Here is a 26,285-nt window from a genome sequence, read left to right on the forward strand (position 1 = left end):
TATGACTAACAAGATAGTTTAAATTAAATATTAAATGTGATTTCAATAATGTATGCATTTTTACCATATTGCAAATCTAAGAAATATCTCCTGCTTTCTGAGATCCTGAAAGATTATTTAGTCGTTAATCTGTTACTGTTAGATACCCAAGTCCAAAGTTTAGTAAGATAATTTGTATATTTCCACATGTAGTAAATACTTACCTGATTTCATTTAGTAAATTCTCAGCAATTTCTTTTTTTGACAGGTTTAGAGTTCTTGAGGGATTTTGTTTTTTATGCTCAAGGAATAAGACGTGACAATTGAAAAGGAGAAAAAAGTAGTACTTTAAAACTAAGATTGTTGAAATATCCAGTTTCCTTATGAATACTTAAAGAATTTTTAAGTTAAGTCTATAGCAATAATGTTGATATTATATTTCTAATAACATTGATTCTGCCATTTTTAAAACATTAAAAATAGACATGGTAAACAGTAAATTTCATAAAATATATTTTTGTACTTTTTCTGATTTTGATGTCATGTACTATTACAATAATTTCTACATTTTTCAGAAAAATACTGGGAGAAACAAAGTTCATTCACTCTGAGTAAGCTAAGGAAGTTGTGAATGGCAGATTAGCAAGGGAATATGATGGCATTATAATTTAATTTCAAGTTTATAGTGATCTGGAAAACCAAATTAGGGAAATTAACAATGCAAAAATGTTCATCATCACTGAAAAGAATGAAAAAAGACAGGATAAACAGAAAGATGCCTATTAATATTAAGAGTGTTGAAATATGAAGAATGGGATGTTCAATAAAGTTAATATTGAATATGATAAATACATTTTAAAATCTCATTGAGAAAAAATGTTTATAACCTTTATGTTCAGATATGTGTTCTTGTTAAGCATATATAGAAATTACAATTTAATATTAAGTACTTTCACAGAATCATATGGCATGCTACTAGAACACAAAAGGTATCACATCTTTCTGCCTAGGAAACTGTGGAAAGACTCACAGATTTGGTGAGCTGGGATCTATATGAATAAGGAGGAAGATTAATCAGGTTAAACAACAACAACAAAAAAACCTGACTTTCTGAGGAGGAGAAAACTACTTTCTCTCATTCCTAAATGGGTACTAAGTTAAAAACAAAACACTTGGTTGTGAGAATTAAAATGTTGTGCCGATAAACGCTGTCACTTTTCAATTCTTTGAAAACCAAGAGCTGGGCTGCATATTTCATAGAATTTTTGCCAAAGTAGTCATGTTTAATTCCTTGGCCTGCTGCATATGTCACAATCCTGTAAACATCCAAGATTCAAACTTGGAGAAAGATGGAAATGTATATCTACAATGCGGTCAGAGAAATGTTTTCAGTTTTAGAGAGATAAAGCAAAAGTCCATGCAGATTTTGGATATGGTTTTGATTTGTTAAGTTCATTCCTAGAAATTACATTGTAGAATATTCTGTAGTTTATTTAAAAACCATTTAAATTCTCTTTATAATACAGAGGCTTTCCAAATTATCTTATTTAAATTTTAAATTTAAATTCCATTTAATTGGCTTTCTACTTATATCTGTTATCCCTTTTAATCCTTGTATCAGTCCTTGCAGTATGGCATAAGCACCATCTTGTGTTAAAACATGATAATGATATGGAAACTGAAGTTTAGAGAGTTGAGTAACTTCACCAAAATTACATGTCTAGAAAGCAGTGGAGCCAAAATTAGAATATATGCCTGTCTGAATACAAAATCAAGGCTCTCCAGACTATAACATTCTTCCATATTCTGATTCTGTTTTTACTCTTTTTCGCAGGAATTATTATGGAGAAAAAATTGGTATCTATTTTGTCTTTCTTGGATTTTACACAGAAATGCTATTCTTTGCAGCTGTAGTTGGCTTAGCTTGTTTTATTTATGGTTTATTATCAATGGAACATAACACAAGCAGGTAAGTGCACCTGAGTTGCCCAGATAGAGAAAACGTCTTTATCTTGTGCCAAATGAAGTTGTTGTTATTATTTCCCTGGCATTTCCTTCAGAATGTTTCCTTATAGCAGCAGATAATTGATATTTTCCAAAAGCTACTCAAACATAACAGTCGCCTCTCACCTGGTGCTTTATGGAAAATCTGTTTCTAAAGCTGGGCTCTGAAAAGTCTACTCCTCAAAGCATGACTTGACCCACTATAGAAATTGCTGCTTGATTGCCCCTTCTGTTATATGTGAGAAGTTATATAAGTAGTTGTTCTAATAAGAACAGCTTGGACTTTTACCTAAACACCTATCACTGTTCAATAACTTTGCTGTTCCTCTTGCAGCACTGAAATCTGTGACCCTGAGATTGGTGGTCAGATGATCATGTGCCCACTCTGTGATCAAGTGTGTGATTATTGGAGACTAAATAGTACGTGTTTGGCTTCAAAGGTATGTATGCATTGTAACATGTTGAAAAGACTTGGAATTTGCCTCCTTTTTATTACATTTAGTACTAAATTATCTTTGTGATATTGTTATTGTTATTTTTACAGTTCTCCCATTTGTTTGATAATGAGTCAACAGTGTTCTTTGCAATATTCATGGGAATTTGGGGTGAGTAAATAGTCCCATAAAGAAACAGCTTTCTTCCTATTAATGTGTTGTTTTGCCTCCATATAACATATGACAGATGAAATATCTTACATACCAAATGTGGTTTTAGATCATTGTGTCTTTGTTAGCATTAATATACTGATGGAGTGCATATTAGTGGCCATTAGTTCTTGGTCCACAAAGTTCTTTGTTAAACATCAGCTCATTTCTCTAAGAGACAACATAATTTTTGAAACATCAAATGTATTAATTTCCCACTGTCTTTCAGTGCCATGTTAAAAACAGGCTCAAAAAATACTTCATTCAGGAGAGACTAAACAAATATTTTGTGGCTGGAGGATATTGATCATGTATACAAACTGGAACACAGATCAAAAACTTGAGGACTAATGAACATTTTTGAGTATAAATTGTCTAGTTATAGTTACCACTTCCACACTCATTCATTAAAAATCCTTCATATAGAATGGAATTTCCCTTAACTTTGAAAATGCCCTGCCCAGGACTTCATAGTTTAACCATTTCAGTTGGAAAGTTAGTGTCATGAAGTTTTTCCTATCATCAGCAAGGAAAATATTTTCTGTAAGAATAACTTCCTTAGAAGAGACCTAAAGACTGGTCTAAAATATATCACAAAACTTGGAGTTCCTGGGTGTAAATTAGAGATTTTTCCCAATTAAAAAACACCTCTAACAAACACAAATATGTGCCATTCAAAACTGGGCAAGGGCGGCCAGGCACGGTGGCTCATGCCTGTAATCCTAGCAATTTGGGAGGCCGAGGTGGGCAGATCACGAGGTCAGGAGATCGAGATTAGCCTGGCTAACACGGTGAAACCCCGTCTCTACTAAAAAATACCAAAAAAAATTAGCCAGGCGTGGTGGCAGGTGCCTGTAGTCCCAGCTACTTGGGAGGCTGAGGGAGGAGAATGGCGTGAACCCGGGAAGCTGAGCTTGCAGTGAGCCGAGATTGTGCCACTGCACTCCAGCCTGAGAGACAGAGCAAGACGCCGTCTCAAAAAAAAAAAAAACAAAAAAAAAACTGGGCAAGGGCTGCATTATCCAGGCAAATAACATCAAAATTTGTAGGTATGTATGCAAAGCAGAGGGATTTATGGCTTTCTCTCATTTCTGCTTGGCTGCTGTGGTCTAAAGAGAGCAGCCTAGATTCAAAGAGAGAACAAAGAATCTAGAAATCTTATTAATGGTTTAACAGCAACCCCAGTTTTTGTAAGTTGTTGTATATACATCAATTTTTCATGAGGCTGCCAAATCCTACCTCTCATTACTTGGAATCAAAAATGAATGATAGGTGCATGATTAAAACAAATACATTGTGAGAATTTTCCATTGTTTCCATTGAGAGAGATTGTGCACCAACACCTGCCTTATATTACATCATAAATAGAGGAGTGGGTGTGTGTGGAGCACCCTACAGCACTATTTGCAGTTACTTGATCACAAGTGAGACTGATCACATTTTTAATATTTACTGACCATTGGCTCTCCTTGATGTTTGAAGTATTTAAATTTTTTTATGATTCACATGTGCTTTTGTATAATAAGCACAGTAATCCTTTGTCTGCCACATAAATTGCAAATATTTTTTTCAGTTTGTAATTTACATTTGATCTCATTCGTAGTCAATGGACATTTTAATATATATTACTGGTCATAAAACTTTCCTTATGGTTTTTCTTGTTTTTGTGTTTCTTTAGAAAACGTTCCCCACTGAGAGATAATGTAAGATGTTCACCTATGCTTCATTTCAGAAATTTAATGATTTCATTTTATTTATACTTTAATATAATTCAGCAACTAGTTTTTAAAGTTTCTACCCTGGAACAGGTACTATTCTAGGCAATAGGAATTTAAATATGCACATACGTGGTCCTTGATTTTAAGACATATTTTGAGTGTACATGCCTCCATGATTGTAATTGTGTATAAGCCAGGCTCATCACTAGATTACTTGCTCCTTTAGGACAAACACCATGGCTTTCATCTCCATAGTTCCAGGGCTAGGCATATGGTATGTATTCAAATATATGTTGAATAAATGAATAATTTAAATGCTAATTGTATTCCTTCTTAAAAATGAAAAAGGTCAAGTCCTATTTAGGCATAATCTATAAGGCCCAAACCAAAGGTCCCTTTAATTTCCTGAAATCCTTTTCAGGGAATATATGAATCCTGTGATTCCTATATACTTATAATCACAAAAGTCCATAGAAATCATGGGAACAATTTTGTTTTTAGTCCACATCATTTCTCTTTCCTTACAGTACTCTCTTTGCTAACTATTTTGTACCATCATTAATTTATCTCACAATCCCATCTATGTTGGCCAACTTTCTTATTTCTACTTCACCATTAACAAACTTTGAGACAAGAAATTTTAAATGATTAGTGTATTTAAAAGTTTTAGCAGTATGTATATGACATCCAATCTCTTGCATAGCCATAGTAACCAAATACTGCTTCTAAAATTAATGGTAGTTGTTCTATTGTAGTATAAACAAACAAGCAAATATTAAAATGTTTAACAGTACCAAGTTCATGAAACTGTTCTCCCTGCTAACAATGTATCTACTGCATACAGCAGTAATGAAATGAGTAGAGTAGAAGTTTCTGCCTTATGAAATTCACAACCAATATTAAATGATAGAATGAATAAGTGAATGAAATATAACCTGTTGTTAAGAAAGTTACAATCTAATTGGGTTAGAATCTGAAGTCTACTTTCATAGAAGTGCATTGTAAATGCTGAGGGAGTACAGAGGAGGGCTGAATTACTTTTTGACTGGAGGAGTTATATGAGGTATCTAAAATAGCCGAACTTATGGAATCAAAGAGTGGAATTGTGGTTACCAGGGCTGGACGATTAGGAAATGAACAGTTACTAATCAATAAGCATACTTTAAAGTTTCAATTAAGCAAGATGAATAAGGTCTGTACAACATTGTACTAATGGTCCACAATAATTAATTGTATACTTTACAATTAAGTGGTTAGTCTACTGTGTTCTTCCCATTTAATAAATGTTTAAATATTTCTTTAAAGTTTAAATAATGAGCAAAGGAAAACATAAGCCAATGTATACATGAGCAAATAAACAAACAAAAAAAACAACAGTCAGATGATAGGTATATTTGCACTGGAAAAATATATTTTGGAAGCTGAGAGAGCAATTAGATGACTGTAATGATAAAAATATAATTAGGATTTTTAAAAATGTATGGATATCATCCATAGTTCCTTACATTATTTAAAAGGTAGAGAGTGAGTCAGAAAGTTGAATCTTTTATAGATGATACAATTATGAGTTAATATTGGAGGTGTTAGTATTCTCTTCCTAAGTATATCCGAACAGAAAGGCATGTATATGCCCACCAATAGATACATACAGGAAAGTTCACAGCAGCACTATGTGTAATAGCAGGTATCCGGAAACAACTCAAATGTCTGTCAGCCCAAGAATATATAACCAGAACTGCAATTTAACCGTAGAGTCGAACACTATGCAGCAATGAAAATAAATTAATTTTCGCTGTACACAGCAACAAAGTTGAACCAAAAAAAAAAAAAAGCTTGACACGAAAAAGTATCAGTTGTATATCATTTAAGTAAATACATTTGTAATGGAATATTTTTTATATTGGTGCTGGTTATATGGGTATATTTATTTTGTGAATTTTTTTGAATTGTACATTTATATTTTATGTATTTTTCTGTAAATATATATTCTTCAATTGAAAGTTGATAATTCCAGCACTTTGGGGGGCTGAGGTGGAAGGATCACTAGAAGCCAGGAGTTCAAGACCAGCCTGGGTGACAGAAGGAGACTCAAATAAAGACATAAAAAGAAAGCTGAAGTTTTGTGTGTATATATAGTATATGTAGTTTAAAAGAGAGAGTAATTGTGCTGGGGATCGGCTCTTATGCTTCCTAGGTATATTTCCCCAAGCCTGAGAAAGCAGTACAAAGACTTGAATGATTTCAATAAAAGATAAAAGATACATGCAAAAAAAAATATTTCAGTGTTAATAAAAAGCTAAGTTCAAATATTACTTCAAATTGTCTGAATGAAGAAATATATTAATATGTCTGAAAAAAATTCTTGCTTGGACCACTGACCAAGAAACTAAATTTTTGTATGATTTTTTTTCAGTGTATTATTGGATACACAATATTATGCCAATACTAATAATTGATGAAGTTTTAATCAAACACAACAGTGAAAGAAGAGCCACCTGAAACATGTGAACCATCCTGCAACCAAAGTAATTAAAGGGAAAAGTTGAAAAAGTTTTTAACTTTTTTAATATCTTTTTTTATATATTTATTTACCTATAGTCACCTTATTTTTGGAGTTTTGGAAACAACGACAAGCCAGACTGGAATATGAATGGGACCTGGTGGACTTTGAAGAGGAACAGCAGCAGCTTCAGCTGAGACCAGAATTTGAAGCTATGTGTAAACACAGGAAATTGAATGCAGTGACTAAGGTAGACTAGAAAACTGTGAAACGGACAGCATATCTCAATGGACACACTGCTATAGGTTTCTTCTCATATAATCATAGTTTATTTTGCCTTTAAAATATTCTGCAACATATAAATCACATAAACTTCTTTACTTGTTTCTAATATACATACATGTATATAAATGTATATATAGAATGTATATATATGAAAATTTTCAAACACTTTCAAATGTAGATAGAAAAATATAATGAACTACATGGATGAACCCATCACTCAGAATGAATCGTTTTTAATTCATGGACAATCTTGTTTCATTCATACTCATACTCTTTTGTGTCACTAAATTATTTGGAAACAAATCCAAGGCATAATAACATTAAACTAAGTGCAAAAAGGAAAATAATGTGTATGCTGTGGGCTTTGCATATAAATGTACAGACATTGAAATGATGCTAAGTGATATATAAAAATTAAAATAGTATTTATATTAAGATTGAGGTCTTATGTTTTATTAGACTAACTTTTCTTCACACGGCCCCTTTTAACTGATTATATTGAGAATCATTGTATTTGTGTATAGGGGAAGAAGTCTACATATTAGAATGCTTAGCTGACAAACCAGCTATATGTTCTTGACTGAGTTGTTTAACTTTTTGGTACCTCACTTTTTTCATGTGAAAATGGAAGTGCTTTGCCTTTAAAGACCAGAATCTTGGTTACATATTTTTTGAGCCCCTATCTTCCCATAATCTACAATCACTGTGTTTCCTGCTGCTATTTAAAAGAGAATAATATGTGTCCTAAATACACTCTCTTCAATAGAATTCCCTATTCTCTTCAGAAAATTATTCTTGCAGTATAACATTTAAAATTATTTTCACCATTTAGGCATTCACTAAACAATTACTAAATTTCATTGAAAGATCATGAAAACATCTCAAAAGATCATGAAAACATCTCAGAAAATACATTAACAATGTGGGTGGCAGTTTGAAATTAAGAAAATATATTAAAAGATACTGACAGAATAATGACATGATGTTCATTCCTATTTCATGAAATAAAAAAGTAAACAAAAGCAGTCCTATTAGCTTTGCCAAAAATTAACAGAAAAAAATGTATTGAATGTTTACATTTGAATCCAGTTGAAAAGCCATATGTATTGATTCACTGTGAATTGTTGGCTTCACTTAGCTTTCATGGTTTAGAAATCATGAAACAGAGTTTTTTTTTTCTGTTTTTTTTTTTTTTTACTTATTGCAGTGCTTCTTCAGTGTTTAAGGACAACCAGAACTGTCACATTTGAGTCCACATTGGGAACACACATGTGCACCCACACAAATATGCATACACATGCATGAGCACACATACATTGGGTGCACACATGAACACACATGTACACAGTGACATATATGCCTACATGCACACACATTCTGAGGTCTGTAGGACTCTTGGACAGCCTACTCTGCCTGTTGAGAGTTCTATTTTTATTCAGACCACCCTAAAAATTCTTAAAATGTGAAATATTATGTTATGGAATTACATGATTTTGATTTCTGCTGACAGCTTTTTTTTTTTTTTTTTTACTATTTTTTGCTTCTTTTGGGTAAAATCTACTTACTTCTTGATGCACCTAAGAATGTGAGCTGTATAATCAATATCTTTCATTAATAACTCCTAAAGACTAAAGGTGGAAATCTTGGCTCCTGAGCTATGTGGAAGAACACAGTTTATCTGAAAAATATAAAGAAAGCATCTAATTTAATATGATGCAGAGCAATGTAATTCAATTCAACTAGAATAAAATTATAACACCATTAAACATCATAAATCATGTCTACCTAGGTAGCAACCTTCATTATTCATTATTTGACTTTATTTACTCAGTGCCAGGCCCTGAACATTGTAATTCAGCATTTAGGAAATTGTGTATATCCATTATGTTTCATATCATGTGTAAGATAACCCATCTAGGAGGCCTGGAGATTTCTCCTTCAAGAGAAGGAACCATTCCTATAATGTAGCTTTCCATGACCTATAGTAGGCCCTTTTGGGAGATTCCTACTTTAACTGGGCTCTGTGATATTGACTAGTGCTTGGAGTCTTGACTTAGAGGGGAGATTTTGAATTTCTTTGTGATTTCTTCAATATTACAGGAGATGGAACCTTACATGCCTCTATACACGCGTATTCCATGGTACTTTCTTTCAGGAGCCACAGTGACATTATGGGTGAGCATTTCTTTAAAAATTGCTATAATTTCTTCAACAGCTGATTAAATGAGCTATCTCAACAGTGTTACCTACAATGTCTCTTGAGTCTTTCCTTTCCCTCTCCCTCCCTGGTCTTTTTATCTTGGTTATAGCTCTTATACAAAATAAACTGTAATTTATATGGATTTTCCATACTTAAACTTTGGGAAAAGATCTTGGGGAAAAGGAGGTACTTTATCTTAAAGCCTGTCCCTCCCTTTCTCACGACACTTCATTTAAGTGATCACTTGAAATCAGGACAGAATAACAAACTTACTCTGATTCCAGGCTCTTTGGTTAGTTTTAGAAAAATCATGAATGTATCTTTATTTCCACCTTATTTCCTGCTCTTCCTTTTTCCAAATGTGTTCCCTCTTAACAGTTAGCATCTAATTTTAGGAAAACAGGCAGTGTTACCTTCTAAGAGGTTAGTTAGCATGTTGAAATATAAGTAATTGACAGTTGTAGACTATAGTTTAGATTCACCAGTCCATAAACCCCATATGATTTATCTTTAGCATTTCTTGTTAAATCTACTATTTTTATATTTTAAAACAGTAAAAATATGTTTTCTTAGATTACATAATAATCATTGAGGAGATGTGATAAAATAAAAGGGGGAGAGTCATTAATTCAGGACTCTCTTTTGAGGAATCTTCTGGAGTATATCCCCAGAAAATTATTCTGTTTTTGATTTCTAGTTTTCATTTAATTTGACTCGCTTCCTCAACTTTTAGAATAAAATTCTCTAATGATTGATAGAAAGCCATCTTTGTGCTTTTGCAATATGGGAAGTATACAAAATTTATATAGAATGTATATAAATTTCTAAACTACCACGCATATTAGAGCACTAATGGCAATATTCTGAGGGGAAATGAAATACAATATTGACATGTATTTTTCTTAGGAAAATAAGTGATCTTGATTCTACATCTTTAACTTCAATGTAGAGCATGCGTCAGCAAACATTTTCTGTAAAGGGGCCAGATATATTTTTGGCTTTGTGGCCACATATAGTCTCTGGAACATAATTGCCTTTATTTTTCTCTATAACCTTTAGAAATGCAAAAGAAGGCTGGGCGCAGTGGCTCACGCCTGTAATCCCAGCACTTTGGGAGGCCAAGGTAGGCGGATCACGAGGTCAGGAGATCGAGACTATCCTGGCTAACACGGTGAAACCCCGTCTCTACTAAAAATACAAAAAATTAGCCGGGTGTGGTGGCGGTCACCTGTAGTCCCATCTACTAAGGAGGCTGAGGCAGGAGAATCCCTTGAACCTGGAAGGCGGAGCTTGCAGTGAGCCAAGATCACGCCACTGCACTCCAGCCTGGGCGACAGAGCAAGACTCTGTCTCAAAAAAAAAAAAAGAGAAAAAAACACAAAAGAACATTCCTAATTTAAGGACCAGATAAGATCAGGCAAGGCCACGGGCAGGATTTGGCTTTCTACTATAGTTTGCCACTCCCTACTAGAGGATGAGCCTAGAGGATGAGCAATGAATACGTTTCTCTTTTAGACTTAATCAGCAGCTACTATATGCCTTATCTCTAACCCTTTTACCTTGCCAGTGTTCATGTCTTGCCATCTAGGGAAAGAGAGACTGACTTGGTTTGCTTTGCACATGAGAACTGCTAAACTTCATATAATGAGATGAACAGAATAATCAATATGTTAGATATATATTCATAACAGAGATACAGAGACCCAAATAGCAGTTCTTTGTTTTCCTTTCCCAGATGTCTCTTGTCGTCACCAGTATGGTAGCTGTAATTGTGTACCGCCTGTCAGTCTTTGCTACATTTGCTAGTTTCATGGAAAGTGATGCATCCTTAAAGCAGGTCAAAAGCTTCCTTACTCCTCAGATAACCACATCACTCACAGGATCATGCTTGAACTTTATTGTCATCTTGATCTTGAATTTCTTTTATGAAAAGATATCTGCCTGGATCACAAAAATGGGTAAGCTGGCCAAATCATTTGTGTGATTCTGAAGAATGATTCTTATTGATGCTATATGTCTATTTTGGATCAGGTCTCCAGGAGTTCATTTTCAAAGGGCACATTTTAAGGCAGTTTTTCTCTATAAATAGACCCATATCTGCTATTTCAAAATTGCTCAAGAGCCACCATTCAAGGTCCATTATAAAGGAAGAGGCAAAATAACTGAAAAAAAAAAAAAGAATTCGGACTCTATATATCTTTCTGAGTATCCTTGTCTTAATTCTCCCTTGATGGGTCTAGTTGAATCCTAAGAAAAATAATCACTTTACTGAAGACACAGATAATTTTTGTTTCATGTGTATGGTTCTTATAAAGTATTGATTTTGGAAGTTATTGTGAGAAAAACAGAAACATCAGCTTCTCCTAAATAAATCTAAATTTTAGCGCTTTTCTTTTCTACTGCTATCTCTTAGAACTTGGAATATTTTCTTGTTAAAATATTAAAATTTCTACTTAAAGCCACAGGGGAAAGTGAAAGGGGTCACAGGTTAAGTAAGAAATTGAGTTAAGTAGAGCAGCACAGAGCACAGTCGCTTCTGCTCTTTTTCCTGGCAAGTTAGCAGTAAGATCGGAAACTCAAATCAAGGCATCAGCCTCTTCTCTGAGTGTTCTCTCCAGGGTTCAAGCTCGTTTGAATCTGTTGTACATAGACATCATGGCTGACGTCAAACAAAAGACCACATTATTCAGTCAGCGCTGGAATGATCACTGAGATGAGACTTTAATTATATACTATCTTCAAATTTGGAGTTCTCTCCCATTTTTACTTTTCTCTGCTATCAACAGTGAGAAAATCATAGCAGATAAATTGCTTTTAAAAGCACCTAAAAACTCACCATTTTCCTCAATGGGAAAAAAAATCAAGTTCACATTACAGGTTTTGTAGGAATACAGCTACATTTCACTAAAATGGGGGAGTTATCTGTGTCTTTAAAATAATTTGTGATACTCTTCCAGTATTGCTGAAAATGTCATGATTTGGCTGGATCAGCTCATGCTACTGGGAGATCATCAGCTCAGGAAAACATACTTTTCTACATTTTTGTGCTTCATGATCCTCTATTGCAGGGTGAAGATAATTTAATATTTTGTTATCTTTAGAATTCATTAAATGACAGATCATGATCATGCATTTTAAATAAAGGAGAGGGAAAATGTGTATTGTTTCTGCCACTATTTGCTAATTACATTATTTTCAAAATTAATATAGCCATTGAATTAATGAGAGGGCAACACAATTCTGTTGGAAATCATCCCTGCCCTTGACATGAGCTTACTTTCTTTAAACCTGATTGTAAAACAGATGAGTTATAATGGCTTATAGCATGGCAGATAGTGTTTGGAGATGAGCATAAGTTTCTTCAGTCTTATTTGGTGTATTAGTTTGTTTTCACACTGCTATAAAGATACTACCTGAGACTGGGTAGTTTGTAAAGGAAAGAGGTTTAATTGACTCGGTTCACATGGCTGGGGAGGCCTCAGGAAACTTAACAATCATGGTAGAAGGTAAAGGGGAAACAAACACGTTTTTCATAAGGCAGCAGGAGAGAGAGAGTGCATGGGGAAGTGCCACACTTTAAAACCATTAGCTCTCAATTGGCGAGGCATGGTGGCTCATGCCTGTAATCCCAGCACTTTGGGAGACAGAGGCAGGTGGATCACGAGGTCAGGAGTTTGAGACCAGCCTGGCCAACATGGTGAAACCCTGTCTCTACTAGAAATACAAAAAAATTAGCCAGGTGTGGTGGCGCACATCTGTAGTCCCAACTACTCGAGAGGATGACGCAGGAGAATTGCTTGAACCTGGGAGGCGGAGGTTCCAGTGTGCTGAGATCACGCCACTGTGCTCCACCTGGGTGACAGAGTGAGATTCTGTCTCAAAAATAAATAAATAAAACCATTAGCTCTCTTGAGAATTCACTCAACACCAGGAGAACAGCATGGGAGAAACCACCCCCATGATTCAATGGCCTCCCACCAGGTCCCTCCCTTGACACGTGGGAATTACAATTTGACATGAGATTTTGGTTGGGACAGAGTGCCAAACCATATCATGTGGGTTTGAATTTCAAATTCTGTGTAACCCCAAGACAAGAATGCTGTCTCTCTGACTGTGGTAACAACAGCTTCCTAGGCTTTTCCAGTGGTTAGTTTAATACAAAATGTGTAACAGAAAGTCTAGCACAAATCCATAGTTACTTAATATTGGCCTACTATCGCCAGAATAGGGAGCATTCTATAGGCTCCCAGAATGATGTGACTAGATGTTCACTTGTCCTAGGGAGTACGAAGTTCAAGGAAAAAAATAAGAAAATGCACTAAACATTTTTTTTTACTTAACAGAAATTCCTCGAACATACCAGGAGTATGAGAGCAGTCTTACCTTGAAAATGTTCCTGTTTCAGTTTGTAAATTTTTACTCATCCTGCTTCTACGTAGCTTTCTTTAAAGGGAAGTTCGTAGGCTATCCTGGAAAATACACATATTTATTTAATGAGTGGAGAAGTGAAGAGGTAAGAATTTCCTTGAGAGTTGAGGTGTGTAGCTTCAATACCTCAGTATTAACAACTTTCTGTGTGCCAAGCACTGATTCACATGCTAAAAAATTACAAAATATATCTAGGCACTGACTCTATCCACAGAGAGTATTGTTCACAGATGAATCCTGTCATTTGATAAACTTCTCAGTTTATTTTTGAGCAAGAAGTTACATTATGCCTATGGTTTAGCAGTAAAATATGAAATATAAAATGACATAAGTTCTTTATTCCTGAAAATTTCCTGCAAAGGAAGACTGATTACTTTCTGTAGAAATGGTTCCACTATGGGTAGTAGAGTTAGAACAGATCCATGGCTTCCAAATTGTGGAGAATGGAAGATATAACAACTCCCAACCCTAACCCAGATATAAAGAACTCAGAATTTTCTAAGAATGAGACCCAGAAATCTGTGTTTTTTAACACAGTTCACAGATGAATCTAATGCAGCTAGCCTGGCACTGGTCTGTGATCAGGTTTGGAACTGTTGGGCTAAATATATCTTAACCCTTCCAACCAAAACCTTGAGATTCTAATTTTATAGTTTAGGGTTTCCTTTAGGTGTTGCAAAATTCCATCTTTGATCATTCAATTCTGTTTTCTCCCCTCTTGCTTCTGACTAGTGTGATCCTGGAGGCTGTCTTATAGAATTGACAACCCAATTGACCATTATAATGACCGGGAAACAGATTTTTGGAAACATTAAAGAAGCCATTTATCCGTATGTATGACTTACAAGCTTTTTATTTGATTTAAGTAACCATGAGATATTTCCTCTAGAAGAAGATGGAATTTTTTGATTACCATGGTGCCTTTGTTAGAAAATGTTTAAGCCAAAAGAAAGCTTTATTTTTAATCAACAGTGAAGGTTGCATTAAAGTAATATAAACTCTTATTTTTATTTATTTATTTATTTTGGTTCCATGGCTAGCAAGGTTTTTAAAAAATTTTATTTGACAAATAATAATTATCTATATTTATGAGGTACAATATAATGTTTGGAACACAATCTTTTAAATTTGCATTTTTGTTACTTTTCTTTCCTGTGAAGATTTCACTGGGACATCTAAATGCTATATTCTCTGCAGTTTATTCTACATGCTGTGTATTATTTCTGAATATTACTAAAAGGTGAACTTTGTAAAAATATCGATGTGTCATGTAATCTAGGCATAAAAATAGATTGTAAGTGAAATGATGGAGACTTTCAGGTCAATACATGAAAGATTGCTCTCTGATCAAAACACAGCAATAATGAATACATTATAAAAAGAGAAAACTAAACTGACAGTTTATCTCAAATAGTAGATGAAAATTGTCATGGATAAAAAGAGAAAGAATTATAAAATCGTAAGTCTATGATCCTTCAGGGCTCCTAGTTAGGAAATGACTGTGTCAGGGTTTGGCATGCAATATAAAGTGGAGTAAAAGTGCTCCACTTAAGACAGAGGCCCATCCACTTTAACTGCACTTGAAGCCAGAGACTGGGTTTATTCTCACTCATGAAAGAAGACTGAAAACACCATCCCTGCACCTTCCCACCTCCAATATACACACGATTTCATAGTGCCACTTAGGGCTCTATTTCAAATACTAACAAAAGAAGAACATGGACTTATCCTTACAAATGGTAATAAATGTAAGCCTAGCCTTCTAGTTTCATGCTTAGATATACCACATCCATAAGGGAAATAGACAAACCTTTTTTTTTTTTTTTTTTTTGAGACAGAGTTACACTCTGTCGCCCAGGCTGGAGTGCAATGGCGCAATCTCGGCTCACTGCAACCTCTACCTCCCGGGTTCAAGCAATTTTCCTGCTTCAGTCTCCTGAGCAGCTGGGATTACAGGCATGTGCCACCACACCTAGCTAAGTTTATGTATTTTTAGTATAGATGGGGTTTCACCATGTTGACCAGGCTGGTCTGGAACTCCTGACTTCAGGTGATCCACCCGCCTCAGCCTCCCAAAGTGCTGGGATTACAGGTGTAAGCCACCATGCCTGGCCCCCAAACTTTTATTTTAAGTTCTAGCTCTAGATTGAGAACCCAGAGGACTGAATGGAGGCAATACCTAAACCAAACAGAAGATGGGGGATACATATACACAGAGAGGGAGAGAGACAAAAGACAGGGGAGGTAAAAGAATAAAAAAATTTAAAAAAAAAAACAAGCAAATTAACAAGAACAACAACAACAAAAACCCTGAACCTTCCTAATAACGAAAATTTCAAAATGTGATAATATTTAATGCTACAAAGGCTGTGAACAAAATCAATTATTAGAAAGTGAACTTACCCCAGCTGATATTTCTAACTAGAATATTCTGGAAAAGCCCTTAAAAAATGATGTTGACAATACTAACAACATAAGGAAAGGTGATACTGTCATTAAAATAGATCAGGAAATAAACAAAAACTGACAGAAATGAAATAAGAATAAGTAAATATGAAATGGAAGCAATTACACATAAGTGAAAAATTATACTTTAAATAATGAATACAACAGATGGGAAAATTCCAGAGTACAATTCCAGCCTGGACATGGTTGAAGAATGTATTAGTGAATTGGAAAATAATAGTGAGAAATTCCTACCTTGTACAGTGTAACAAATATATGACATTTAATAAAAATAAGGGCATGTTAGATTAAGAGGCTTCCACATTAATCTACTAGTAGTTCCAGAAAAAGGTAATTGAGTAAATGCTGAAGGAAAAAAATATTCGAATAGGTAATTGCTGAACATTTTTCAAAAATGAGGAAAAACACAAGTTTCAGAAATGGAAACAAATTCTGAGTATGAATCAAGATACTAGAATTCAATTCAAGATAATAGAATTCAATTCATACCCAGATTCATTATGGTGAAACTACAGAACACCAAAGATAAACAGACAATCTTTAAAAATCTTAGATGAAAAAGATTAACTTTATTCAAATGAATGACATCTACACTATCATCAGTTTCTCATCAATAGCATTAGATGCCAAAAGATAATGTTTTCAAGGTTCTCAGTGAAAATAATGTTCCCCTTTCATTTCTAGAACCAGGTTAACTATTATTTAAAGTGCTGGTAAAATAGACATTTTTAGACATGAAAAGACTAGGAGAGTTTGCATGTAAAATTGTCATGGAAAGAACTACTGAAAGATTTTCTTGAGCAAAAAGAGATCACAAAGTGAAAGTACAGGATGCAAGAAACATTGGTTAGCACAGAATTTGTTAGCTCCAAACAAATGAAATTATTTGGTAGAATCTAAAGTCATATAGAATTTGTGTGGGGAGAACTACAAAATCCTGATTAAAGAAATTGTAAAACTATATAAATGGAGAGAAATATCATGTTGGTGGTCAATTATCCCCAAATTGATATATAGATTTATTGTTATTATAATCAAAATATCAGCAGGATTTTTATAGGTATAGACAAGTGGATTCTAAAATTTATATGGATGGCCAAGGAACTAAAATAACCCAAACAAGTATGATAAAAGAAGAATAAAGCTGTAGGAAACACCCTACTCAATTTTAAGGCTTACTACAAACTATATTAATCAAGAAAATGTAGGATTGGTGAAGGGGATAGTTATATAAACTAATGGAATGGAGTAGAGATTGTAGAAACAGATATTGCAGAAATTTGTGCTCTAGCCAAATATGACCATTTAATTTAAGACAGGTGCAAAAACAATTCATTGATGAAAGAGTAGTCTTTTTCGTAAATGGTGTTGGAAAAATTGGACATCGCATATGCAAAATAATGAAACTCTATGTGAAACGTGCACCTCATTCATAAATGAACTCAAAATGGATCACAGACAAAACTATTTTTTAAAAAGCAAGGAAGTGATTATTATAAAATTTAAGATAATGGTTATGGATGTGGGGATTGAAGAATTTATAAATGGAATGAAGCACATGAAAGAGCTTCCGAAATTTCTAGCCATGTTCTGTTTCTTGAACTGGGTGATCTCTTTTCCACTGTGACTCCAGTTAGAGTACGCTCGTCTGTTTGATAGTGTCTCAGAAATCACAGGTGCTTTTTCCTCTTTACATCATTCATTTTTCCTCTTTGTGTTTTGGTTTGAGTATAAGCAATATACAAATGTTCCTCTTAATCCACATTTGCTACAGTACTTCATATTGTCTTATTATTTTTTGCCAACTGGGGGTTATAAATGATATCTCATTTTGGTCTAATTTTGCATTTTTCTGATTAACAACATGAATAAGCATTTTTGGCCATATTTGTTTCCTTTTCAGTTAAATGCTTGTTCATGTTGTTTAACCATTTTCCTACTTGTCAATCTTTTTTCAATTTATTTCTATGAATACTTTTAAACTTCTGGTTACCGGTTTTTGTTTATTTGCTTCTTTTTTGGTTATATATGTTGAAAATATTTTATTCTAACATAAATGTTATCTTTTTATTTTTTAATAATATGTTTAGGTCACAGTTTCACAACCACAGAATTATTGATATAATTCTTAGTTGTGGGGTGTGGGTTATCCTTTGGATTGTAAGATGTTTGACAGCATCCTTGGACTCTATCCGCTAGATGCCAGTAACTCATCCCTCTCCAGTTGGGACAACCAAAATATCTCCAGAGAGTGCAATTGTGTCATTGTGGGCAAAATTACTCCCAGCTGGAAACCACTGCTTTAGATGAACAAAATTACATAACTTTAATATGGTAGAATTTATCAATCTTTTATTTTATGTGTTAGCATTTTTAAAGAATCGTTTAAGAAATATTTTCCTACCCAGGATTATAAGACATTTTCATTATTATTTACTATATCGGTTAAAGTTATGCCAAAAGTAAGGTCCTAGGCAAAATACTGGATATGCAGATGTACTGATAAAAAGTTATATGGAAACACACACACATACACAAAGATATTCTCATATACTTACTTCTAAATTTTTTATACATTTTAACATTATTGTTTTTCACTTTCAAATTCTAAATATACGTGGATGGGATTTTTACGTTTGATATGAGATACAAGTCTGTTTTTTACATATATGTGTATATATATGTATAAACTATATATTTGTATAAATCCTCATATTACCATTTATTGAAAAGTTCCTTTTTCGTATGCTCCATCATCTACAATACTCTTCATCTACATACAATATTATTTACAATACTTTTTATGCCATATAAACACTATCTACATACCATATAAATATCTACAATTATATATATATATATATATATAAAATCTATCTACAATTATACCAAGTGCAAGGCTATTTCAAGTTTTCCATTCTATCCCAAGATTTGTTTATCCCTGTACCAGTACAACAATCTCTCTCTTTTTTTTAACTGTTAAGTTCAGAGGTACATGTGCAGATTTGTTACACAAGTAACTTGTGTCACGGGGGTTTGTTGTATAGATTATTTTATCATCCAGGTATTAAATCTAATACCCAGTACTTATTCTTCCTGATCCTCTCCCTCTTCTGACAGACACTCCACCTTCTGATAGGCCCCAGTGTCTGCTGTTCCCCTCTATGTGTCCATTTGTTTTCATCATTTAGCTCCCACTTATAAGTGAGAACATGTGGTATTTGGTTCTTGCATTAGTTTGCTAAGGATAACGGCCTCCAGCTCCATCCATGTTCCTGCAAAGAACATGATCTTGTTCTTTTCTATGGATGCCTAGCATTCCATGGTGTATGTGTACCACATTTTCTTTATCCACTCTACCACTGATGGACATTTAGGTTGATTCCATGTCTTTGCTATTGTGAATACAGTACTACAATCTCTTAATTAATACAGCTTTCTAAGTCTTGATATCTGGTGGGGCAACATTTATCAACTTATTTTTTTATCTGTAGAACTGTCTTGGCTATTCTTGGTCTTTTATCAATCTATATAAATTTTATAAACATCTTGTCAGATTTTACATGGAAAAATAATTTGGCTTTTTCATTGAAATTATATTTTAATTGTTTCAATACAAACAGTTGACTTTTTTTTAATAATACCGAGCCTTCTTACTCGTGAACATTTAAATTGGACCCTAATGAATTCTAATAAATATTTTAAACTTCTACATATAGGTCTTATAAATCTTTTGTCACATCAGTGTCTAGGTACTTTTTAATTGCTATTGTAAATGATATCTTTTTAAAAATATATATGTTTTCTACTTGTGTGTTGTGGGTGTATAGGAATGAAATATATTAATAAACCCTAATATTGTTTCTACTCATTTTTGTCTGACTTCACTTGGGTTTTCTATTCAGACAATCACATCACTGTTAATAATCACAGATTTCTCCTTTATTTCCAAATATTTTGCCTTTCTTATTTTATTTTACTGGCTAAGATCTCCAGCAATCTTGAATGTGATCATGCAAGTTCTTATTTTGTTCTTGATTCTAAAGGAAATGCTTCAGACTTTTCCCAAGTAAGAATGCTGTTTGCAGCCTGGTGCTTTGGCTCATGCCTGTAATCCTAACATTTTGGGAGGCTGAGGAGGGAGGATTGCTTGAGCTCAGGAGTTCAAGACCAGCCTGGGCAACAAAATGGGACCCCGTCATACAGAATAAAATTTTAAAATTAGCTAGGCATGGAGGCACATGCCTTTAGTCCCAGCTACTTGAGAGGTGGAGGCAGGAGAAAAGGTCAAGGCTGCAGTGAGCTGTGATCACGCCACTGCGTTCCAGCCTGAGTGGCAGAGTGAGACCCTGTCTCAAAACAGAAAGAAAGCAGACAGACATAGAGAAAGAAAAAAGGAGAGAGGGAGAGAGAGAGAAAAGGAAGGAAGGAGGGAAGGAAGGAAGGAAGCAAGGAAGGAAGGGAGGGATGAAAGAAAGGAAAGGAAAGGAAGGGAGAAATGAAAGGAAAGGGAAGGGATGGGAAGGGAAGAGAAGGGAAAGGAAGAAGGAAAGAAGAAAGGAAGGAAGGAGAAAAAAAGAAAGAGAAGGAAAAGAGAAGGGAAGGGAAGAGAACGGAAAGGAAGAAGGAAGGAAGGAGAAAAAAAGAAAAGAAAGAAAAAAAGAAAAGGAAGGAAAGAAAGAAAGAGAAAGAAAGAAAGAGTATGCCCTAGGATTTTAGTAGATATTTCTGATAAGATTGAAATAATTTTTTTCTATTTCTACTTTTCTTTCCTAAGTAGGTTTTAATAGGTCCTTAAAATATATCAAATGCATTTTTCTGCATCAATTGAGATGATTTTATGTTTTTCACCTCAAACCAGTCAATGTGATATATTTATTGATTTGCTAATTTTTCTTAAAAAGCCTCTTTTTAAAAAAAGTGATACATTATCATAATATATCATCTTTTTATATAGTATGGAATTTAGTTGGTTAAAATTTTGTTTAATGTTATTCCATTTATTTTCATATTATGTAAGTCATTTCCTATTATAATCAATTTCATATTTGTTTGAATTTTCTTCTGAGCATCATGACAGCATCAGGATTAGTAAGTGGTCTTAGTGGTAACCCTCTCCTCCACTTATTCCTTAGCCAAACTGTCTCTGAGTAAATATATTTCTCTGAGCAGAGTAAAGATTGTCTTATTTTCTCAGTCACCCTAATAAAGAACTCTTGACTTCTGCATGTGTCATGAAAAGAACACCAGATTTTGACTTGCGCTTTGGCTGGTGTCATTTCTCTTTGCTCTGTGATCTTAAGTTATTTAATCTCTAATTTCTGCCAGTTTCCAGATCTAACACTGTGATTCTCTGATCGCTTTCTTTTTGGTCCTATTTCATATATTAACTTTAATCACTTCCAACAGCTTGGCTTTGAATTGGTGGAGACGCCGAAAAGCTCGGACAAACTCTGAGAAGCTGTATAGTCGATGGGAGCAGGATCATGACCTTGAAAGTTTTGGACCCCTTGGGCTTTTCTATGAGTACTTAGAAACAGGTAATTTTTAACCACTGTTTTGAAACATAGAGTTGGCATGAATGAGTGGTTTTTCAGCTCCAGATACTTCTTTCTGCCTTGCACATGGTAGGTGTTCAATAAATCATTGACTGGTTGGCAAAAAAGATGAGTGGAGGGATATAAAGAAAATTTGTTCCCTATTTCCCTGTTCCATCAAATAGACTGCAGAATAAAGTTTAGCTTCAAAACACCAATCTCAGAGACATAACTCCTGTTAATTGAATGTTAATATTGTTGAACCAAATCAAGTAAGAGTCATTTTTTAACACCCATCTCAAATTCGCTTTGATGGCTATTTCTCCATTTGTTTGCCTCAGTGACAGCTCAAAGATACAATAAGTTGCCTGGAAAACATTTCCAGAGTTTGACTTGCAATTAGTATATGTCCTTTCTGTGAGGCTAAAAATAAGGCTAAAAGCGATTGTGTAAGGGAAACATAAGCTGAACACAAGAAACATCCAAAACATTGCAAGGTTTGAACAGAGAAGAGACCCTTGAGGAGCAGCTTTCAGAGAGATTTTTCACGGAACTGCTTATATGGTCTGCTCAGAGCGTTTTCCCTCAAGCAACTTTCTCTGTTTCTCTCGCAGAATTAAGGAAATTTGTTTGTTTGATACAGAGTCTCGCTCTGTAGCCCAGGCTGGAGTGCAGCTGCCCAATCTCGGCTCACTGCAGCCTCCGCCTGCTGGGTTCAAGCGATTCTCCTGCTTCAGGAGAGTTGCCTGTAGCTGGGACTACAGGTGCATGTCATCACGCCCGGCTAATTTTTGTATTTTTAGTAGAGTGGGGGTTTCACCATGTTGATGGCCTCGATCTCCTGACCTCATGATTCTCCCGACTCGGCCTCCCAAAGTGCTGGGATTACAGGCGTGAGGCACAGCGCCCAACCAGGAAAATAATTTTCTTACCTTTCAAGGCCCATAAACCATGGTAGAATACATGAGATGAGCCAAAATTCTTCATACTTCTCCAGTGTAATACATTATGTGATACATGGATTGAAATATAAATTTAGGACAAATAGAAGCTATTTTATAGAACTCTTTGTAAAATCAGATAATCTTTGCCTTATAAGGTGATAAGGCTATGATTTTTAATTGTGTAAGTTTCAAATGAGTTTGCACATATGTACATCAGAGACTACTACTGAAATTAAAAAGTTGAAACAAAGGTTTCATAAGATTGTTTACCACTTATTAAGACATAATTAATTTATTCTGAAAACTTTATATATTATCTCTAAATTTGAAACAAATCTGCAGAGTATTCATTATTCTACACATTTTATTGTTGTGAATTCTGAAACTTGCATAGGTTAATAAATTTTTTATGGGCCACAAAGATTTTAGGTAAAGATATTAGATGTGAACCTAGAAAGTTCATGCTGCTTCTACATAATACTTCCTCTTCATTTTCTACCTCGTAGGTTAGGTAGAGAAAGCAGGAAAAAAAGGAGGTGAATATGTATTTTTTTCACTTGATAAGACAGATTCAGTCAGACGAGAGAAGCTAAATTCCAGAAACATTTGAGATATATTTAAAAATGGAGGAATAACGGAATTTTTTTAAAATTTTTTTCCTTTAATGGAAAGCCATTTCCATTAAATGGCTTATTATTTTTTTCTTCAATCATGTGGGAAACTTGGGCTGTTAATAGCATGGGTTATTTTACCCTAAACATAGTTGGAAACAAAAGAATAAAAATGTGGAGATAAGCCAGCTTACACAGGTGTGGTCCTCTCTTGAGTCTCAATGAGGAGAGAGAATAAAATTTATTTAGAAAGATGTCATGATAGTGAAGAGAATAAAGACCTTAACAAATTTCTTATTCTAGAAAATGTATATTTCCTTTTCCGGCACACACACACACACACAGAGCTGGCTGCTGGGATTATACAACTGAATCAGTCATCATTCCTGATCTCAAAAAGTAGATGGGCTAGCAAGATAGAAAAACTTGGTTACCTCACTAAATTGCTAATACAGATGTAAAGACTAGACAAGCATAAACCTAAGCTTAGCCCATAATAAAAGGCAAAGAGGAATAGATTCTTCCTTCTAACAAGCATATCTCTAAAGGAAGAGCAAAGAAAGAACTCAGCCATGCATGCCCAGTTTCTCCTTCCAGTTCTAGCAAGCAGGTAAGTCACTGTGCCTCCTGTGGAGAGGAGGAACTGGACAGACAGATGGAAGCCTGGATTGTTGTATTCGTGTGGATCACTCCAAAACGAAGGAAGTAGCAGGATTTGGGCAGGGTGTTCCTGTCTTTCTCCTTCACAATAATGAGTTCATGCCTTTTTCTTTTCTCTACAGTTACTCAATTTGGATTTGTTACACTATTTGTGGCCTCTTTTCCTTTGGCTCCTCTTCTTGCTCTCATAAATAATATTGTAGAGATTCGAGTGGATGCCTGGAAACTTACCACTCAATACAGGAGAACTGTAGCTTCTAAAGCTCATAGCATAGGTGTTTGGCAAGACATTCTTTATGGAATGGCTGTTCTTTCTGTTGCAACTAATGTAAGTGGACCTATTTCGGTGGGGTGACTTTGTATTTCATTTTGGGGGGGGGTGTGGGGAGATGTGAATGATACTTAATCTTTACATGATTTCATTATGGTGATACTTTATAAAGCTAAAACATTCCGAAATTGTTATGCACTAACCAATATTGAAAAACCTATGTCATGCAAACTCTTAGAAATACAAGGACAATTATAAAATTACTCTCATTGAAGTATCATGACAGTTTCACAGCATGTGACAAAGTAGACAGAAAATAAGTAACAGTATAATGTGTTTGAATAAAACAATTAAAAATTGATTATATTTGTATACTACAGAGAATATACATTTACCTGTTGTGTTTATGAAACAATTATTAAAATGTAAGAACAATAAATTTCCAAAAGCATAACTTTTACAATGCATTTTCACCTACAATATACTTTATAAATTGAAGTTGATAATAAGATAATCAAAAAAGAAAATCTAACACTTTTAAGTAGGCATCCTATAAGAGAAAACAGAATTGAAATCATAGAGCTTAATTTAAATGAAAGCCTATAGGAATGAGCCAAAACCACTATTACAGATAACTCCATTGCCATACATTTTTAATTATTAAAAGAAGACTGGAAAATAAGCTGAGTATATAACTTAAGACACTATCAAAAATTGTAAATCAAATTGATAGAAAGTAGTAAAAAAGAATAAAGATGTAATCAGAAATAATCAAATTAGAAAATAAAAAGCAGTATAATTGCTAAGTAAATCAAGAGCTAGTTTACTGGAAAGACAAATAAAGTAAGTAAAACTCTGAAAAAAGTATGAGATACACTTGTGTACCCATTTACTCTAATAAATTTTGAAATATATTTGAAATGACCACTTTTTTGGAAAGCAAAAATTGCCAGATCTATTCAGTAAGTAATAGAAAGCCTGAATGTACCATTAGCCATAGAAGTTACATTAGATTTTTTTAAAGCATAGCACTAAAATTATAGGTGCCAGAGCCAGATGGTTTTTAATTGACTTATCTAATCTAAAAGAAATATGCTATTTATACTATTCCAGAACGTAGGAAAGGATACAAAAATATCATTCCCATGGAATCAAATACTGAAATTAGTTGCACCGAACTGTGAGAAATTTACAAACACATGATATTCTGCTTCTTCATTCCTTTCCTGTTAATCTCTTACACACACACACACCCCCACACACACACACCCACAGTCCTACCTCATTGAGTTAGTCTAAGAAAGTTAATTTGGTTAAAGATAGTAGAACTGTGCTGTGAAACAATAAGAAATGTAAGAAATAGCAAGCCTTGATGGAAAGAACATGGTTCTTAGAGACAGATATATTTCGGTCTGACTCTCTACTTAGCCACTTTGTAGCTATGAAATCTTGGAATACTGATCACACACTGTAAATGAGCTATTTTGTGTTTCAGGACAAAGACTTGCATATTACTATGATTTATAATAGTATTTAATCATTTTGCATCTATATAATTTATGGTACTGAGAGATGTACAAATCAGACATTATTAAAACTAAATTGGCAGCTGATGATCTTCCTCTTTTTTTTTATTCTTCAGGCCTTTATTGTTGCATTTACGTCGGACATCATTCCCCGTCTAGTTTACTACTATGCTTACTCAACAAATGCCACACAGCCTATGACAGGATATGTGAATAATAGCCTGTCAGTATTCCTGATAGCTGATTTTCCAAACCACACTGCACCTTCGGAAAAACGAGACTTCATCACTTGCAGGTGATTTGTTTGTTTGTTTAGGTTTTAGTTTTATCCCTTAAGCGTATTTCTTAAGTTATCTATTACCTTTCTGTCTTACAATATAAAGGATTTTCTTAGGGCAACAAAAATCCTGTATAAATAAAGTGTATCCATTCTAGAATTCACACATTGCATGATTCAGATTTGAAAAGGTAAAATGGCAAAAACTAAGATTATGGGTAAAGATAACATTAAT

General features: G+C 34.2%; 1 protein-coding gene across 11 annotated transcripts in view; it reads left to right on the forward strand.

Moving 5' to 3' along the window:
* Positions 1–26,285, forward strand: part of ANO5 (anoctamin 5) — a 94,068-nt gene that overhangs the window by 59,422 nt on the left and 8,361 nt on the right. For all 11 annotated transcript variants that reach the window (XM_034932290.4, XM_034932292.4, XM_003830452.7 and 8 more), the window contains 11 exons: positions 1,814–1,948; positions 2,318–2,423; positions 2,528–2,588; positions 6,944–7,095; positions 9,231–9,305; positions 11,066–11,288; positions 13,674–13,843; positions 14,491–14,588; positions 21,634–21,764; positions 24,099–24,304; positions 25,890–26,068. In XM_034932290.4, coding sequence (XP_034788181.2) covers positions 1,814–1,948; positions 2,318–2,423; positions 2,528–2,588; positions 6,944–7,095; positions 9,231–9,305; positions 11,066–11,288; positions 13,674–13,843; positions 14,491–14,588; positions 21,634–21,764; positions 24,099–24,304; positions 25,890–26,068 — 1,536 coding nt within the window. The remainder of the gene's footprint in view (positions 1–1,813; positions 1,949–2,317; positions 2,424–2,527; positions 2,589–6,943; positions 7,096–9,230; positions 9,306–11,065; positions 11,289–13,673; positions 13,844–14,490; positions 14,589–21,633; positions 21,765–24,098; positions 24,305–25,889; positions 26,069–26,285) is intronic.

The sequence above is a fragment of the Pan paniscus genome, chromosome 9 (assembly GCF_029289425.2).
Source record: "Pan paniscus chromosome 9, NHGRI_mPanPan1-v2.0_pri, whole genome shotgun sequence".
Lineage (NCBI taxonomy): Eukaryota > Metazoa > Chordata > Mammalia > Primates > Hominidae > Pan > Pan paniscus.